At 37.6% G+C, this 13,714-nt stretch overlaps 1 protein-coding gene across 38 annotated transcripts in view; it reads right to left on the bottom strand.

Moving 5' to 3' along the window:
- CaMKII (Calcium/calmodulin-dependent protein kinase II) overlaps positions 1-13,714 on the bottom strand; it is a 164,107-nt gene that overhangs the window by 34,701 nt on the left and 115,692 nt on the right. For 22 of the 38 annotated variants that reach the window (XR_013038685.1, XM_076533265.1, XM_076533271.1 and 19 more), the window contains one exon: positions 9,875-9,931. The exons of 10 other annotated variants lie outside the window; for them this stretch is intronic. Coding sequence is in view for 27 of the 28 variants with exons in the window: in XM_076533265.1 (XP_076389380.1) it covers positions 9,875-9,931 (57 nt within the window). In the remaining variant the exon portion in view is untranslated. Of the gene's footprint in view, positions 1-706; positions 863-9,874; positions 9,932-13,714 lie in introns of all 38 variants that reach the window. 6 more of the 38 variants (XM_012286657.2, XM_076533276.1, XM_076533279.1 and 3 more) reach the window with 2 other exon arrangements.

The raw sequence follows: 13,714 nt of genomic DNA, 5'->3' as shown, positions 1-13,714 counted from the left end.
ATTCAATCGCACCGAATTGAATCGCCCCGAATTCAATCGTCCTGAATTCAATCGCGCCGAATTGAATCGTCCCGAATTCAATCGCACCGAATTCAATCGCACCGAATTCAATCGTCCCGAATTCAATCGTCCCGAATTCAATCGCGCCGAATTGAATCGCGCCGAATTGAATCGTTCAGAATTCAATCGCGCCGAATTGAATCGTCTCGAATTCAATCGCACCGAATTCAATCGTCCCGAATTCAATCGTCCCGAATTGAATGGCACCGAATTCAATCGCACCGAATTCAATCGTCCCGAATTCAATCGCGCCGAATTGAATCGTCCCGAATTGAATCGCGCCGAATTGAATCGTCTCGAATTCAATCGTCCCGAATTCAATCGTCCCGAATTGAATGGCACCGAATTAATTTGCCCCGAATTGAATCTCCCCAAATTGAATCACCCCGAATTGAATCTCCCCAAATTGAATCGTCCCAAATTAATTTCCCCCAAACTCAATCACCCCAAACCAAACCACACCAAACTCAATCCCGCCAAATTCAATCACACCAAATCCAAATCAATTTCAATTCTCTCAAAACTTGACTCCTCCAAATAAATTCAAACAAATCTCCAATAAATTCAAAAAAAATTGAAAATCCATAATAATAATAAATGACTCTACCGTGCTTTCCTCTCATCAGACCGCAACCACCTGATTTACCTTGTGCTCCCTGTAAGAGTACCGCGGCTAATCCAAGCGGGTTCCCATGAACCTGGTTTTGTGCCTGCTTGTTCGTCTGGCCCGCTGCCCCGACTACCCTGGAGAACGCGGACACAGCTGCAGGGCTGTTCGGAGGTGTGCCCTGGGAGGCGGGGCCTTTGTCGAAGAGATTTCGAATGGATCGATTAGAAGATTCAGCCAAGAACAGGCAAAAATCAACACTGTTGTCCAAACGCAAAACAGAACACGTCACCAGATGAACATTCAGCTAGACCGAGTCGTAATTGGGTCCATCAGGGATTAATTAGCGTTAATCAATCAACATTGAGAGAATCTGGGATGAATCGGGATTCGATCAAAGCGGGGTATAGCTTTTTTCAACAGCGTTCTTTTATCGAAGATAACGTGTTGTAATTCGATACATCGATTCTCGTGTTAGAAGACGTCGAATCGCTTCTGTCAATGGTTACTTCACTTTCTAAATTACCTACAAAGTCAGTTACTGAGAGTCTACGTAGACCAAGTCTTAGTTCAGTCCATTCAGGATTAGTTACGTGTTAGAAGATACTATGCGCCAGGAGTTTGCGAAGACTAGCCTAGGTTCCTAGGATTATGGCGACTAAGTTCTAGGATTTTCAACGATTTGGACCTGGTCGTAATTTGGTCCATGGCGGCTGGTTTCGTTAAGGTTTAGCACGGTTGGCGCAACTGGGGTCTTTCTAGGTGTACTCATGTCTGATATGTGAAGATGTTTTTCAAATATTTAGATTCTTCAGCGCTCTCACTTCTAAGGTCGCAATTTTGGAACTTGTAAATTTACAAATTTTTGAATTTATAAAATTTCAAATTTACTAGTCTTATAGTTTGCAAACTCGTATTATCAAATTCACTAGTTTATTAAATGCAGAATTTATAAATTTCAATTTCTTCAAATATCAGGGACAATAATTCTCAAACTCATGAATTCTTATATCCTAAAATTCTTAGATTCCGAAATTCCAAATCTCCTAGATTCCAAATCTTCCAAATTCCAAATTCCCCAGATTCCAAATTCCCCAAATTTCCAATTCCCCAAATTCCAAATCTCCTAGATTTCAAATCTTCCAAATTCCAAATTCCCCAGATTCCAAAGTCCCCAAATTTCCAATTCCCCAAATTCCAAATTCCCCAGATTCCAAATTCCCCGAATTCCCACTTCACCCAATTCCAAATTCCCCAAATTCCAAATTCCCCAGATTCCAAATTCCCCAAATTCCAAATTCCCCAAATTCCAAATTCCCTTAATTCCAAATTCCCCGAATTCCCACTTCCCCCAATTCCAAATTCCCCCAATTCCAAATTCCCCTAATTCCAAATTCCCTGAATTCCCACTTCCCCCAATTCCAAATTCCCCTAATTCCAAATTCCCCGAATTCCCACTTCCCCCAATTCCAAATTTCCCAAATTCCAAATTTCCCAAATTCCAAATTTCCCAAATTCCAAATTCCCCCAATTCCAAATTCCCCAAATTCCAAATTCCCCAAATTCCGAATTCCCCAAATTCCAAATTCCCCAAATTCCAAATTCCCTAGATCCCAATTCCCCAGATCCCAATTCCCCAGATTCCAAAATCCCCCAGATTCCAAATCCCCCAGATTCCAAATCTCCCAAATTCCAAATCCCCCAAATTCCAAATCCCCCAAACTCCAAATCCCCCAAAATCCCAAATTTCTCAAATTCCAAATTCCCCAAATTCCCAAATATCCAAATCCCAAAATTCCTCTAAAATTTCCCAATTTGCAAACCTCATGTTCCCAGACCCCAGTTACGCCAACTCACCCCATCAGTACGCAACAATGTCCCTCACGCAACACTTTCAAACATTTCACCGGCAATACAACACGAAAATCGACTGAACACTTTGGCAGACAAAAACGAAGCCAGCACACGAATTACATAAAAGAAACGGACAAAAAGAGACGCAAGTACGTTTGCACGAGGCGAGTTCCGTCGCCTTTCGTTTCAGCCTCATCTGCGAGCGTCGACACGCGGTTCGAGAGGATCGAGCGGAAGTCACACGCTGAACGACCTTTGCCGAGTAGCACGAGAATAGTTGTGCACAATCGCGATAGATTTTCGTACGTGCGTCGACATAGACACGGTTTGGAGACTGAAATAGATACGAAAGGCTGGCTGACGATCGTGACCCAACGTCGTCGAAAGCGCTTGTTAACGAAACGCGCGAACTTGGATATCGATCGAATCTTTACTCGAAGAATTATCGAGATTTCATAGCTTTCGAAATTCGAAGAAATCGAGCGAAACTTACTTCTGTTTCTTTTCTGAAGATTTATAAATAAACTCTTTGTTTTATAGTTTTGAAATTGTTGGACGAATGAAATATTAGTCGCGAGGAAATGTAGTAGTTCGGATTTTTAGAAAGATTTTCAGAACTTGAAATATAGTGACGGAGGTAAAAGTTTCGACCGGTTGTTTCGTTTCCACCGAGTTGTGGAGTTGCAAGACACACGACCTTTAACTGGGTTATTTATGAATCTTTGAAGACAGCTTATATAAGTTGAACATGTAGTTTCATAATACGTGGACACTGATATTTCATGTCTTAACACTGGAAATTGCTATGGGGTCGCGATAACTGCGCGCGGACCAACGTACAGTTATCGCGGGTGGTACATGAATCTATGCACTCGACTGAGAATCATCGAACTACGATTTATGACGACACTGATACATTCACTACAACTTAGTCGATTCATCAATTTTCTACAGATTTTTATTTTTTTATTAACTGAAATTTTTTAATTTTAGACCTTTTAAATTATATTTAAATATGAACTTTATGGACAAAAAGATGATATTGTCACTTGTTTATATTCCGTTACTTCTGCACATCCACATCCAGATCTTCTAAGTAATCACAAAATAATAAGAATGTGTTCTTCACAAGTCACAAGATTTCCAAATGAACATGAATGTCCACGTATTATAAAACACCATCAACCGCACACACCGTAATAACCTCCTGGCGCAATTACCACCATAGAAAGCTAACTCGTGGCTCACCGTAATTGTCAGGCTGCTTCGAGGAGCAAGGTAAGCCAGCGGTGGCCGACATTTCATTCGTTCCTTTTCTCTGTGAATCGCATTTACTCCTCTCGAGACGCTCGCGACGAAACGTGGAAAGGGACGACCGAACCCCGCGGATAGGGAGGGAAAAAGAGGATCGACTCGGTTTTATTGCGACTTCGCGGAACGGCCGGCTTCGAGGACGGCCGAACGAACGCGGACTGCTGCCAATCTATTTTCAAGCGATGCCAACCGGCCAGGTATTTCCGTTGACAGCGCGCCACGCAACGAGATCGAAGCTTCATCTCGATTATATCGCTACTCTTCGTTCTTCTAACTACAGTCGGAATTTTGGTGTTCCTGTTCTTTCTAAGAGGATACAAGATGATATAAGGGCGATAAATGGCAATTGGTTTTTTGTGGACTCAGTTGGTGGACTTAGGGGTCAGTGGACTCCATATGTGAAGATTAGGCTACTTGTTAGAGATGTGAGTACATGTGTGATTATTAGGCTACTTGTTGGAGATGTAAGTACACGTGTGATCATTAGGTTACTTGTTGAAGATGTGAGTATACATGTGATCATTAAGCTACTCGTTGAAGAAGTGACTCCACATATGAACATTAAGCTACTTATTGAAGATGTGACTCCACATATGATCATTAGACTACTTCATTAGGTAGTGTATGACACTACCAAAGTTCCTAAACAAAGTCTTTTTGAAACTGTTGTTGACTTACACTAAGATACAGAATTTGTACCTTGTAATTCATGTGTGATCATTAGACTACTTGTTGGAGATGTGACTCCACATGTGATCGTTAGGTTAGTCGTTAGAGATGTGACTCCACATGTGATCATTAGGTTAGTCATTAGAGATGTGACTCTACATGTGATCATGAGGCTATTCGTTAGAGATGTGACTCCACATGTGATCATGAGGCTACTAGTTGGAGATGTGACTCCACATGTGATCATTAGGTTAGTCGTTAGAGATGTGACTCCACATATGATCATTAAGCTACTAGTTAGAGATGTGACTCCACATGTGATCATTAAGGTACTCGTTAGAGATGTGACTCCACATATGATCATTAAGCTACTAGTTAGAGATGTGACTCCACATATGATCATTAAGCTACTAGTTAGAGATGTGACTCCACATATGATCATTAAGCTACTAGTTAGAGATGTGACTCCAGATGTGATCATTAGGTTAGTCGTTAGAAATGTGACTCAACATATGATCATTAGGCTACTAGTTGGAGATGGGACTACACATGTAATCATTAGGTTAGTCGTTAGAGATGTGACTCCACATGTGATCATTAGGGTACTTGTTAGAGATGTGACTCCACATATGATCATTAGGCTACTAGTTAGAGATGTGACTCCAGATGTGAACATTAGGCTACTCGTTGCACATGTGACTCTAACTATCAAGGTTAGAGTATTGACCCTTTTGTGTTTGACTTTAATATCTCTACTATACTATTATCAATGTATACTGTTATCCTACATGCATGTATCCTCACATATGTGTGAGCTCTCCCATATGCGAAACTCTCAAGTGAACTCTTCAATTCCGACTGTAGTGGAAGTCGACACTAATTGATGCCAGAACTCCAAACTATCAAAACCAGCTAAGAAACTAATCGATGACTAGATTTCGAAACGACAGATGAATGGTAACTACCGTCTATGTACCATCTACAATCCATCTATATCTAACGGAAGAACCAAGCAAGGCTACTTGAAAGGCTACTAACATCAGTATATTTTACTTATCGTTTACGAAACTTCCGGATGTAGACCTCATCGAAGAATTCAATTCGGTACAAAAAAATACAGCCAACAGGTCGATAACATGTATATATATTATTTACTCTCCCTATACAGCGTTACAACAATCTCTATGAACAATCTAATCAAGATTAATCTAATATTTACCAAATAAAGGCTCTTAATCGTTTCGACTGTCTCATCACACGATCGTCTCTAATTTTTCTACTCGCCTCGAGCAGTGGATCCACTAGCGGTTTGATCTGACGTCTTCGTTCGCTATTTCGCCGTCGGTCGCTGCTTCCGGCGGTGGAACTCGATCGACGCCATTTTTAATTCGAGCACAGTTAGCGAACAAGTACGGGGAACAAAAATTTGGGACTCGAACTGGCGATTCTTCGTTATTTAGGCTTACAGTTGGTTTAAGGCTTGATTCTAGTTTTTGTAGAGCAGGGTCTAACGTTGGCACCGGTTTGCTAGTTCTTGATTTTGGGAGATTTTTGCAGAGGGCTCTGGTTTAGTGCGTTTTTGGGGGAGTGCATTGTTTGGTTGTGCGTTTTTTAGATTTGATTTTAGGTAGCTAAATTTTTGGGTTACTGGATTCTTAGATTTTTAGATTTGCAGATTTTTAGGTTTTTAGGTTATTAGGTTTCTGGATTTCTGGGTTTTTGGATTTTTGGATTTCTAGGTTTTTGGATTTTTAGATTTTTGGATTTCTAGGTTTTTGGATTTTTAGATTTCCAAAATTCCAAATTTCTAAATTTCCAAGTTTCCAAATTTCCAAAATTCCAAATTTTCAAATTTCCAAAATTCCAAATTTCTAAATTTCCAAATTTCCAAAATTCCAAATTTCTAAATTTCCAAATTTCCAAATATCCAAATCTCTAAATTTCCAAATTTCCAAATTTCCAAAATTCCAAAATTCCAAATTTCCAAATTTCCAAATCTCCAAATTTCTAAATTTCCAAATCTCCAAATTTCTAAATTTCCAAATTTCCAAAATTCCAAATTTCCAAATTTCTAAATTTCCAAATTCCCAAATTCCCAAATTCCCAAATTCCCAAATTTCCAAATATCCAAATCTCCAAATTTCCAAATTTCTAAACATCTGGAGTTCCAGCTTTTCAAATTTCTAAATTTCTAGTTTCCTAGGTTCCTAGATTTTCTGATTTCTATATTCCTACACTCCTAAATTAGTAAACTACTAAATTACTAACTTACTAACTTCCTATATTTCAATATTTCTGAATTTTCAAATTTATAAGTATAGAAACTGAAAAATTTGGCAACTTGGGTTTTGGGAATTTAAGAGTTGGAGATTTTGACATTAAGGAATTTGACAAATTCAAGATTTTAATACTTTGATCTTGAGGATTTGGGGAGTAGTTGTAGAGGTTTGATCTGGACATTCTTATTTTAGGGACTTTGAGGTTAAAAAGTTTGACAACTTGAAATTACCAAATTCTAAGTTCACAAGCTATCACCAGGAAACTTGAAACTTCAAAAGTTTAGAAATTACATTCGGAAACTTGAAAATTAAGAAAATTAGAGAATTAAGAAAATTAAGAAAAAATATTAAAAATCTCAAATCTATTTTTGAACTTCTAAATATTCCTTGAACCTCAACCCCTCCAAAGATTTCGCCAAAATCACTAGAATTTCTCGGTGCTCAACTAAAATCGACTCATAGCGTGTCAAAAACGCCCATTAATGTCCGAAACCGTCCAGCAATGTCCGAAACGTCCATTAATGGTCCGAAAACGTCCATCAATGTCCGAAAACGTTCGGTAATGGTCCGAAAACGTCCACTAATGGCGAAAAACGTCCATTAATGGTCCGAAAACGTCCACCGATGTTCGAAAACGTGCAGTAATGGCCGAAAAGGACGCAGCACGCGGTCGCGGTCGTAGGAGGGGACACGATCGACCCCACAACGCAACGGGATGCGGGTTTTATTAATAATAGATGCACGCAATGTCCTGATATTAGTTCGTGGAACGAGAGGAAGCTGGAGAGACGGTAAATCCGTAGTACGAGTTAGCGGAAGCTGGAACAGACAGGGTGCAAAAGCTCGAAGCTCGTCAATGAGCCCCTCGTGGACTTGGCTTCTCTGATTCGTGGACTTCTTCGTGTTCTCTCTCGCCTTTCAGGGAAAAACCTTGTGAAACGAGGTTAGTGAGCTTCTTATCGACGTCTCGACACGTTAATGCGTTTCTTTCTCGGTTTTTTTCCAATCAAACTTTAGGTAGTAGGGTTAAGAACTTTGGTGGCCGCCATTTTGGAATCTTGAAGGTTTATTTTAATCGTAGATGTATGAAATTCAGAGCGGTTAAGTTGTATCACTGTCGATTGCAATTTGTTTTTAGTTTTATGGTTAAGAACTTTGGTGGCCGCCATTTTGGGATCTTGAAGGTTTATTTTAATCGTAGATGTATGAAATTCAGAGCGGTCAAGTTGTATCACTGTCGATTGCAATTTGTTTTTAGTTTTATGGTTAAGAACTTTGGTGGCCGCCATTTTGGGATCTTGAAGGTTTATTTTAATCGCAGATTTATGAAATTGAGAGCGGTTAAGTTGTATCACTGTCGATTGCAATTTGTTTTTAGTTCTATGGTTAAGAACTTTGGTGGCCGCCATTTTGGGATCTTGAAGGTTCATTTCAATTATAGATATATAAAATTAACAGTGGTTAAGTTGTATCGTTGTTAACTGCAATTTAATTGTCATGTTTATAATTCTATGTGGATAAGTCGCGTTATATTGCATCTTCTGTAACTGTAACTGTGATATATTGTGTAATGAGCGAGTAGTCACTAGTCATTGAAGAGGAAATAATTTTTACAATGTTATCAAGGTTTTGAACTTCACCGAGAGCTCTCATTGTGCTTACATGTGTTTCAATTTTGTTTATACGCGATTATTAATTATTATTTAGTACATGTTGGTCTTTAAAATAAAATATACTCTTTAATTTTGATTGGAAAAATAAAGAGAGATCGTGAGATGTATTAAATATACATATATTCACAGTGTAGTCTATGGTTAGTATTTATCAGGCCTCCATTTTGAGGCCTCCATCTTGAGACCGCCATTTTGGCGGGAATTCAACGTGGATTCAAACTGACGATTGTATCGTTCAAGCTTATTTTAATGTTCAGACAATTTTGAAAGGCGAGAGAGACACTGAAAGAAGCGTTGGATATTCGGTTTCAGTATTTAGTTGAATTTATAGATTTAAGTTAGAAAAATTTCGATCAACACCAAAGCGTAGATGTGTTTGAGGTTGTTGCATAAATGTTAATGAATGATCTTGAAGCGTAGAATTGCCATGATCGACTGACATAAAATATTATGTCATCAAATCGTGTCAAGTATTCTACATATCGAAATCTGATATGCAACAACCTAATTCAAAGTTGGGAAGATTAATATTAATAATGAATTATAAAATCTTCATTTGCAATTTAAAAAATATTAATGATTCAGTGATAAATTTTCCCAACTATGAAATTAATTAATGTAGAACACGTAAAACATAGACAAAAGAAGAAATAATACAGTGAAGAACAACACAAACTAGCATTTGACAACAATATAGGATATTGTTGCAAAGTTTAGAGGTATGAGAAAAGAAAAAGAGACAACGAAAATATGTGAAGAAACGGTTCATGAATTCCAACTCACGAATGAGGGCTTGTTTCCACTTGTAATCAGTAGCATATGACTGTTAATTGTGAACAATTCATGGTAATGTAACGGAGACGCGAATTTGGCAATATAACGCGAGTTTTGAAATTTGGGAAATTAGGAATTTTTATTTTGAGGATTTTGGAATTTAGGGATTTGGAGATTTAAAGATTTTGAGATTCAGAGATTTTGGGATTTAGGAATTTAATAATATAGGATCTTTTGAATTTAGGGACTTAGAGATTTGGAGATTTGAGAATTCAGCGATCTGAACACATAGGAATTGTTGAAGTTAAAGATCTGAAAATTTAGGGACTTATAAATTTGAAAAATATTAAAATCAATAAATTTATACCTTTATGAATTTTGAAAATCAGAACACTTCAATAAAGTATAAACACAGCATTTATGCAATATACAAGAAAGTATCTATGCATCCGCAATAAATCGCAAGTGGAAACAAGCCCCGAGAGAAGCCACACATGTGCGAATATCGTGGGACGTTTACACGTAACACACGTGGAATACGTAAATCTAGACGCAGTTAATGTACATGTATGTATTAGACATGAAAATTGTCCGAGGAGCCTCGAAACGTTTCGTTTGTCGGCATTCGGTGTGCAGGTTTTTACCTTCCGGTTCTTTGGCGATGACCGTGCTGCTCCGGTCGACGCCGCCCTTCTTATCCTCTGTACAACAATACACACATACATCACGTATACGAATATGCGACATTTTTGATTCGTTTACGTAAAACAAACAAAAAAATCATCGATAAAACGCCTATTTACAGGTCTAGAGAATAGCAAATGCGCTGTAACCCGAGGCAAGCTTCCGTTTCTCTAGCCATTTTGCAAAAGCCAATCAGAAAGCAACTTAATACGTTCTCGAGTAATGCATTTTTTTTTTTATTAAGCAGATCTTTGTGGTATTAGAAATATACGGGATTTTGCGATAAGGTGATAGCGAATGGGATTACAAATTTAAGTTAAGTAAATGAATTTTTAATTTATAATAATTTTCTACTTAAATGAAAGTGTATTTCTAAGATGTTAAATATTGGTATTTATAAATTTTATAGGTATTTACCTTAGAATTAAAATATAAGTATAAGGTGTTTTATAATTAGTGTAAGATTCTGAGATGGTGGCTGACAAGATTCTGAATAAGATTTCCCTTTGCAGAAATGGGGTATGAAGCTTCGTTTTTGAATTATTAAGGAAAAACGCGGACCAATCAGAGCGCGAGGATTACGCATGCGCAAACGCGAGGGCGACAGTTTCGAGTCTAGCGGCGCATGGTAATTCGATGCGTGGTAATTCCACGTGTAGTAATTCAACGCGTGGTAATTCGACGCGTGGTAATTCGACGCGTAGTAATTCCACGCGTGGTAATTCGACGCGTGGTAATTCGATGCGTGGTAATTCGACACGTGGTAATTCGACGCGTGGTAATTCGACGCGTAGTAATTCTACGCGTGGTAATTCGACGCGTGGTAATTCAATGCGTGGTAATTCCACGTGTAGTAATTCCACGCGTGGTAATTCGACGCGTGGTAATTCGACGCGTGGTAATTCGACACGTGGTAATTCGACGCGTGGTAATTCGACGCGTAGTAATTCTACGCGTGGTAATTCGACGCGTGGTAATTCAATGCGTGGTAATTCCACGTGTAGTAATTCCACGCGTGGTAATTCGACGCGTGGTAATTCGACGCGTAGTAATTCCACGCGTGGTAATTCAACGCGTGGTAATTCGATGCGTGGTAATTCGACACGTGGTAATTCGACGCGTGGTAATTCGACGCGTAGTAATTCCACGCGTGGTAATTCGACGCGTGGTAATTCGATGCGTGGTAATTCCACGTGTAGTAATTCCACGCGTGGTAATTCGACGCGTGGTAATTCGACGCGTAGTAATTCCACGCGTGATAATTCGATGCGTGGTAATTCCTACGCATGCGCAAACATGAGAGCGACAGCTTCGAGTCTAGCAGCTGCGCGCGCACTCGCGGTCTGATTGGTCCGTGTTTTTCCTTAATAATTCAAAAACGAAGCTTCAAACCCTATTTCTGCAAAGGGAAATCTTATTCAGAATCACGTTAGCTACCATCTCAGAAACTTACACTAGTATATATTACAATTCACATCCTGCATATATCCTTTTTCTTTAAAATTGAATTGCAAAAATTATAGTTATTTATTTAAAAAAAATACTAGTGTCACAACTGACTACGTACACCATAAATATTACTCAAAATTGAAACTATAATTAACTTTCTATACCAAAATATAAAAGTGAACCTTTGTCTGACCACACTCTGTCTTATACTACTTTTTCCCGAACATAAAACCCTCTCGATATATCGCACAGAAGTGTAAAAAATCCATAAAATGTGTTGTTAAAGACGTGAACAAAAACTATTTGATATCGGAGTTGCTTTTACAATTTCTACTACGTTACCGGGATATAATAACCGTGTTCTTTTTCTGAACCATACATGAGTCAATATGTGTTTTTTTTTTATTACTCTTCCTGCCAATATAGAAGAATATCGTCGATCTACTTTCATGTTGGCGCAGTATGAAAAATCTGGGTCACTCGGTGCATCGTACAAATTGAAATATTCTATATTTTTTTTTGTCCTTGTAAATATTGTAAAATTGCGGAAAATCATGCTTCGACAGAACAAAAGGTTACGGAAATTTTATTATACTTGATGAAATTGTCTCTTTGTGCGACTCCTTTGAATTTGAACGTGGTTAATTTTCTTTTATTTATCACAAAGGATGCGTGAATTTCAACCCTTCTTTTAAAATAGAATTTTTCAGTTTAAAAGAGGGGAAGATTTTATTATACTCTACGTAAAATTTCAGTGAAAAATTCGATAAATAAAAATATTTAATAGGTCAACATTTCCTCCCCCTTAAATTAAAACATAATACACGAAAATTAATTTTTCAAAATGTTTATCTTTTTCATTTATAAAATGAGTCAATATTTGAACCCAATAAAATTTCCACGCCCTCAAAATTTAATTAAAATTTGCAACCCCTAAGTTTGAATTAAAACGATAAATAGAAATTATTAAAATTATTCTTTTTGTTAAATGAAACAAGCCAATATTTAAACTGAGAGAAAATTTTGATAAAACATGTAGCAGTACAAAATTTATGGATGAAGCTTATGTATAATATAAACTTCATGATATAAAATTTTATATTAAACAAATTTTATCTCTGAAAAATTTTACTCATCTGTAAAATCCTACAAATTACACGATAAATATTCCAACAATATAAACAAAAAATTACACTGTTAATTTGTCAAAAGATTAAAAAGTAAAAATTTTATTTTACAGCCAGAAAAGACATAAGGGTTGAAAGAAGGGAAAGTGAAGAAAATAAATCGACTCGGAATAAACGAGTATCCTTTGCAAAATCACAAGTCGCTTTTAATCCTCATTCTAGAGAATGATTCGGTGTCGGTCGCAAAAACTCATTAATGGACTCATTAACGGATGAAAGTTGCGCAACGTCAACACTATTCGCGCTCAACTTTACGCGCTACTGCAAAATTTATCCGATAACCAATTAAATTCTTCTCCCGTTCCAATCGACAAAGTACTCGTTGCTTTCTGAACGACTTCGAAATACACGACGCGATGTCGTTTTAATTCGACGCGAATTAGCTCCACTCCGTGGCCGTAATTAACCCCTAGGCGAGAGACACTGACGAGTTCTATTTAATTTACAACTTCTTTATTTTTATTTCTTTTTAACGTGTTTAGTCATTGCGGCTTTAGCTTTATTTATATTGACATTTTCTAGCTTATTTGTTAATTGATATGTGAAATAAATGGAGGTTTTGTGAAGGGGTGGATGGTGAAATTTTTAATATTTTTTAGGTTATGGGGTTTTATAGGGAGTTTTTATGGGGTTTGTTTAGTTTATTTTTCAGGTTTAGAGGTGGAAATTGTTTGGGGGTTGAAAGAATATTAATTATTTCAGTAGGGTATTGTAAGGAAGAGTGGAGTCTCGTTATATGGCCCAAAGGGTGCAGAATGTTTTAGCTCCATAAAATTTTGAAATTTGAAATTAAAATTTAGGAGTTTGGGAATTTAGGATGCCTCCAATGTTCGCATAAATCGCAGGGAAGAGTGGAGTCTCGTTATATGGCCCAAAGGGTGCAGAATGTTTTAGCTCCATAAAATTTTGAAATTTGGAATTAAAATTTAGGAGTTTGGGAATTTAGGATGCCTCCAATATTCGCATAAATCGCAGGGAAGAGTGGAGTCTCGTTATATGGCCCAAAGGGTGCAGAATGTTTTAGCTCCATAAAATTTTAAAATTTGGAATTAAAATTTAGGAGTTTGGGAATTTGGGATGCCTCCAATGTTCGCATAAATCGCAGGGAAGAGTGGAGTCTCGTTATATGGCCCAAAGGGTGCAGAATGTTCTAGCTCCATAAAA

Source organism: Megachile rotundata, chromosome 7 (genome assembly GCF_050947335.1).
Source record: "Megachile rotundata isolate GNS110a chromosome 7, iyMegRotu1, whole genome shotgun sequence".
NCBI classification, from domain to species: domain Eukaryota; kingdom Metazoa; phylum Arthropoda; class Insecta; order Hymenoptera; family Megachilidae; genus Megachile; species Megachile rotundata.
The sequence above is the reverse complement of the archived record's forward strand: the minus strand, read 5'-3'. Positions and strand labels throughout refer to the sequence as shown.